The following is a 6,046-nucleotide window of genomic DNA, read 5'->3' as shown; positions in this document are numbered from 1 at the left end:
AAGTAATATACATATTGATATACTATGATGCAATCTAATACTCAACCATGTCGTAGCATGTTCAATTATAAACAATACAGTGAGAAGTGTACAATCAATAACGCATTACTCCCAAACTACTTATTTTCAGGGATAATTATCCATGACGACCCAATTAACACTAATTTAGCTAACTAATTCATAAAACTAAAACTTGCCTTTACCAATTTCCTTCGCCTTACTCAATTTCCCAAGCAAGGCTTTGGTCTCAAATATTTTATGGCTGCATCTAACGTCTCGTTAGACTGCCTACGTACCCTAAATAGGGATCAAGCCATTCGTAGTTCATATCGTACTTCAAGCATTCACAATAATTATATATGAAAGTAATATACCTAATCAATTTAAAAGTGTCGATAGAACTCTCAATAATATGTACGATAAAAAGGAAAAGATCCACTTACTTGGAGTCCACGCTATGATTCTCTAGCGCACACATCGAGGCGTCCTGAATGATTGGTCCCTGTGACCAATTATCAAATCACATCTCAGAACTCTTATCCGAAGAGTACGTAATTCACATAAAACACAACCTCAACGACATTCTAAAATAGTTTGATACCCATTGACCACAAGTCAACCGTCGATCAAAGATCGATGGTAGGGTTTACAACCCTGTATAACTTGACCCGGAAGATCCGCATATCAGATTTCCAATCCGCAACTCCCAACGATACACAATATGTTTCAAGAATAACATACTAAAATTTCATTACGATCCAACGGTCAGATCTCCGCCAATTGCCTAAAACAAGTGGCCATGAACATTTATTTTACTAACTTACAAATCCAATTCAGGAAGATCCGTAAGTCGGATTCCCGATCTGTAAATTCCTATAATCTTTAAATATTACGTATTATAATATATCCCATTTTGGTGATGATCCAACGGTCGGATCATCGATTCACATTTTTATCAAGTAACATATCGTAACGAATTTAGGTTCTAACTATCAACCTACGTCATTCAAATGACAAAACTGAATTCAAGACATTTGACATAGCCTAAAAATAGCATTGGCGGCCCACTGGCCACGCGCCGCCTCGGGTGGCGGTCGGCCGCCCCGACTCGCCGGAAAATCCAACTATTTCCAAAAATTCTCAAACTTCACAGAAATGAAGATCTCAGTGAGTGGAGCAACTTTCATACCTGCCACGAAGTCCAAAAGTGTACGGAAGATGGTCAATTTTGCCCACGAAGCCGGCGGATGCCTAAAACTTCCCGACGTCGATTCGTCGTCTACGGTAGTCCAACGGGGTCAAGGTTGGTTGGGTTTTGCTCCTGGGATGATGGGCTACAAATCCCAAGTGGTGGCATCGGCCATTGCTTTGCCGATTTGCCGGAAAATCGAAAAGGGTGGCCGGAGCACCATTGATTTTCGTCAACTTTCGTGGCCTCAAACCGCCTCATACCATGGTCAATCAAGGTGGTTCTTGGGTGGGTTTTGTAGAGGGGAATGAGAGCTTCAAGATGGTGGTGGTGGCATCGAAAAACTCCACCGGAGTTGGCCGGAATCGGCCTTTGAAGATGGTCTCGTGGTGGCGCGGGTATGGGTGCACGGGAAGCTCTCTTCCTTTTTTTTTTTTTTTTTTTTTTTTTCTTTTCTTCTTTCTTTCCTCCCTCTGTTACTGATTTTGGGCTTCCCCCACAAAGTGGGGGTTTAATTTAAATACACACTAAACCTTGAATAACCAATTTCGAACGTCCGTAACTATACCGTTATAATCCGAACGCGCAAACGGCTTTCGCCTATACGTTCGTACCAAAGAGTACTACGAGGATATGCTTAAAGAATAAGTCCCACATCTCTCAAGTCGATGGTCAACGGAAGTCAAAGTCCTTACCTCTAGGGCAATTTAGTAAATTCACGCTTTTAAAATAAAATAAAAACGTAAAATTCGGAACGGGTTGTCACATACTACGTACAATAACGTATTAAAATTTCATATATATTGTTATTTCATGTATGAAAGTTTATTTGTTTTTAAGAATTGCTATTGGCTCTCTAAAAATAATTTTACACTTGTTAATCTTTTTTTTCCATCCGTAAGGGGTGGATTATGACTTTTTTGGAAGGAGAATACTTCCTTCATTCCAATTAGAGAACGATTCCAGCTCACATGATAGTGTCCTAATTGATGTTGGAATACAATGATGCGGGATTAATGCTCCGACGCATCCTATACACCGAGGTTTTAGGCTGTTAGAAATCCAAGACCAAGAATTAATTGCCAAAACCTTAGTGCATAAGATACTTCGGAGCATAGATATATAGTAGAATTTTTAACAGATTGCATTTGGTAAATGATAAATTATCTTCTGCTTGAACTTCTTCCAATCCAATAACCATATCAAGCAATACAACATATTATTCTCATTCGATTGTAAGAACATAGGCCACCTTAATCCGATAATCCAGCATCAGCTAAATGACATTGTTACTGAATAGTGACTAGGCAGTTCCAGCATTCAATTCATTACTACAAATTGCGAGAGAACCCGACACACGGACTAAGCAGATTTTTCGTCCCCACCGAGAGCAGATTGCAGAAAATCAGTTTGGTTGAGGTGATTAACATCACCCAAGGATTTTACGGTCCATTTTTCGTCATCGTACAAGTGAAATACATGGATCGATGTATTGGGTATAATTTTGCCAATAAAATCGTCATTTGGGTAACCCTTCCTGAGGAGTGTATGTATGACACCCCCATGGGTGACCGCAACTACTCGCTCTCCTGCGATTGTAACAAGCCAGATATAAACATTCAGATTGTAATTTTTGTCGCCACTGATCTAAATTGGCATTTGTTATTGCGGCTTAGTTATGACATGTGTTACATTCCACAAAGAACCAGTTAGTTTTCTTAAGTACTCATGTAATATCAAAGAAAATATTTACGAATTCCGTAGCAGTAAAAATACAAATGAGACATCCGCCCGTGATAACATACCTTTGTGTTTATTGCCAATTCGCTGCAACGAAGATGTGCAGCGTTGATAATGTTGATCAAGACTCTCTTCAGCACCCTGCATGGGTAGAATAATGGAATCAACATAAATTTGTATTGTATGATTAGGCAGGAAAGAACAATACTAATATTGCAATCTTATATGCCATGAGTCCTCTCTCCCCGACTGTGAAGACAGGCAGTACCAAGATTTCAGAAAGACAGTCCGAAATCAAGGCGCACCGGCCAATTCCATAAAAGTTCTCATTGGAGTACTTTTATAATGTGGATGTTAGATCTACTTACAGAATTCAAACAAGTACCGAGTGCTGTATGCTTAAAACCAAAGTCAAAGAAGATTGCGTACCGGGAAATCTTTACTTGTGTCACCAGATAAAAAGGCCTGGTGAGCCTCAGGATACAGTTTGGGAATTTCATGGTATGCAAGTCCTTGAAGAACACCTTTATGCCTTTCTCGTAGATCAGGATCGGAAACAACCTGTATTTAACCCAAAAGTTTTTTTACATTTGGCTTCAGATAGAAATTAGTTTTTATCCAGTATAAATTTTCTGTAGCACGTATTTAGCTGAGTTGACTCCATTTTGTTGTTTACTTATTACCAAAACGCGGAAAATTTATACACGCAGCTTCCAATTTCATTTCTGTCCAAAATTTCTAGATTAGAGCATGAAGGAAGCACTTGCGGTACTATAATTTACGGAATCTGCTTTGCTTTAGTAGATGCAACAAAGAACAAAAAATTAAAAATTAAAATTACCTACCTTTAGCCCACCACACCTGGATGCAATTATCTGTGCAGTCTCATAAGCTCGACTCAGGTCTGAAGAATATACAAGGGAGATTTTGGGATCCTTGGATAATCTATCACCCAGCTTCAGGGCGTAAACGAAAAATTTGTCAGACATTTACAAGCGAAGGGTACGTAAGACTCAAAACTGTCATATGAGTTCCTCAAATAGCACGTATATATACAGTTCGTAACTTACTGCAGCTGCTTGCTGCCTCCCAGCGTCATTTAATTCGACATCCAAAGTCCCCTGCCCAACATAAGTTGACTTTTTTCAGAAAAGAAGGGTGCGGCAGTCCAATAGTTTACTGAAAACAAAGAGACCAGAAGGGCCTTACTTAAATTTTAAAGTACGGCTGAGGGTATTCCTCTAGGATTTGGATCCTGTCCTGAACTAATAGAGAGGATCATCATGACCAATCATCATTGGCCGTTGGATTTTTATTCAATGACTACAATCATATAACTTTAAAGAGATTCTCTATTTCTAGCCGTTGAATAAAAATCCAACGACAATTGTAGCCGTTGGATAAAAATTCAACGACCTATAATGATTGGTTCTCTATTATCTCAGGAGAGGATCCAAATCCATTCCTCTACTCATCAAACAACTAACAAAACAACGTATTTTAAGTGAAAAATAGGACCTGGATTCTACGGTCAGCATTCCAGACCGTTTCGCCATGACGCACCACAATGATCTCCGCGTAATCCGAGTCAACACTGCTGCATTGAATCCACAAGATTAAAAAAACGATTGACGAAGGATGCGATTGGAAGGAAACGGAGGATTGAGGTACAAGGAGAATGAGAGCGACCTGGAATCGGCCTCCGCCATGGATGAATCGGGAACTGACGCCGCAGCCGTACCGACGCTGAGCTGGGAGCTCCCTGAGGCGCTAAAGGGTTGAGTGAAAGTGAGAGGAGGGTTATGAGTGCTCATTGCAATAATTGTTAATTAAATAGAAGAAGAATCCGATTGTCTGTGAAAGGGCATGGAAATTGCCTGGAATCAATTCTTTGTGGCAGGCGTTCACTTTCCCACCAGATATGCTCCGCTGACGTTAGTTCAAAGAAATTGTGACAGTTTGCTGACGTTAGTTCAATGAAAATTGTCAGGGGTTTTTGTCTCAGATTTGTGCATCGAAAGAGAGGATGGATCGCGGTTTATGTGATTTTTGCTCTCTAGATATTAGAGTTCTCTTAAATCTTAGATGATTTATTTTTTATTTTTTTTGTTTTTATTATTATTATTATTATTTTTATAAACGATAGTATCTACATTAAGGCTTGGAGAGCAGGCTAAGTCTCACATTAAGTAACGTATTATATGGTTCAACTCCGCCTTTAGCGAAAATCAAAGATAACATATCTCACTTACAAGTGGAGAAGAATACTAATAGACCATAATACTAAGCGGCACATTAGATGAGTTATTATTACTTTTGATTCTCTACAGTGTTTATTTTTTAGAGCGATTTCAACTACATGTTTAACATTATGATTTGTTTTTGTGTCAAAACGGGTTTCTCCACAACTTCACAATGTTTGGCTAGCATTATGATTTTACTTATTAATAGATGTTGAAGATGCATAATAAAGTAAAGTTTGAAAGTAGGCCTCCTTCTTTTTTATGCTTATGTTGTTCTACTTGGCCTGGATTAGGTAGGTTGGAGTTTTCACTCATGGTCATGTACGTCGTATTTTTGGTAAGCAATTTTTGGTCTCTCTTAGAATCTTGGGTCCTGTAAAGCTTCTTTTATAGTCATGTTCTTTGGCATGCCCCTCCATTTCCATAGGTCAAAGTGCATAAGGATGACATTGCTAAAGGTAACCCAGATCTTGCAGCTTATATATGGTGGGGTTTTCCGAGATTCTGCAGGTTATTTTCTTGGTGGTTTCTCCCTGAGTTTGGGCCATCGTACTTCTTTCTGTACAGAGCTTTATGCTGTCATCCTTGCTACGGAGTTGGCTCATGCGCGGGGTTGGCTCATGGCTATTCTAATATGATATCTTGCTTTGCTTCTAGTTCTTTTTCTCCTTCTTGGTCGCTCCAGACTCGTTGGAAAAACTATAGTTCTACGTTACAACACATGGTTTACTGTTGCTCCCATACATTTCGAGAAAAGAAGGCATTTGTTGACATATTAGCCACTTTAGAGCTTCTATCATCTTCACTTGTTTGGCATGTTGCTCCTCTTATGAAGATTCTTCTTTTTCCTACATTCAAATTTCTTGGGCATGAC

At 39.2% G+C, this 6,046-nt stretch overlaps 1 protein-coding gene across 2 annotated transcripts; it reads right to left on the bottom strand.

Moving 5' to 3' along the window:
- Window positions 1–2,363: 2,363 nt before the first annotated feature.
- LOC137714258 (phosphoglycerate mutase-like protein 4) lies at window positions 2,364–4,947 on the bottom strand. Of its 2 annotated transcripts, none has more exons than XM_068453511.1 (7): window positions 4,619–4,947; window positions 4,448–4,526; window positions 4,000–4,050; window positions 3,775–3,885; window positions 3,359–3,490; window positions 2,995–3,070; window positions 2,364–2,778 (listed from the first exon to the last, which is right to left on the bottom strand). In XM_068453511.1, the coding sequence occupies exons 1-7, from the start codon at window positions 4,741–4,743 to the stop codon at window positions 2,552–2,554; spliced, it is 801 nt and encodes a 266-aa protein (XP_068309612.1). In that variant the 5' UTR covers window positions 4,744–4,947; the 3' UTR covers window positions 2,364–2,551. The 2 variants fall into 2 exon arrangements, with proteins under 2 accessions (XP_068309612.1, XP_068309616.1); XM_068453515.1 differs by having other exon boundaries at window positions 4,448–4,523; window positions 4,619–4,943.
- Between the last annotated feature and the right edge of the window lie 1,099 nt (window positions 4,948–6,046).

Source organism: Pyrus communis, chromosome 1 (genome assembly GCF_963583255.1).
Source record: "Pyrus communis chromosome 1, drPyrComm1.1, whole genome shotgun sequence".
Taxonomy (NCBI): domain Eukaryota; kingdom Viridiplantae; phylum Streptophyta; class Magnoliopsida; order Rosales; family Rosaceae; genus Pyrus; species Pyrus communis.
Note: the sequence above shows the minus strand (reverse complement) of the source record. Positions and strands in the feature narration are given on the sequence as shown.

Excerpts from the sequence above, each read along its gene's own strand:
- LOC137714258 (XM_068453511.1), bottom strand. The coding sequence starts at position 4,743 with ATGAGCACTCATAACCCTCCTCTCACTTTCACTCAACCCTTTAGCGCC. Across the intron at positions 4,051-4,447 it reads ATGCTGACCGTAGAATCCAG|GGGACTTTGGATGTCGAATT; the intron begins GTCCTATTTTTC and ends TATGTTGGGCAG. Across the intron at positions 3,071-3,358 it reads ACACAAGTAAAGATTTCCCG|GGTGCTGAAGAGAGTCTTGA; the intron begins GTACGCAATCTT and ends CTACCCATGCAG.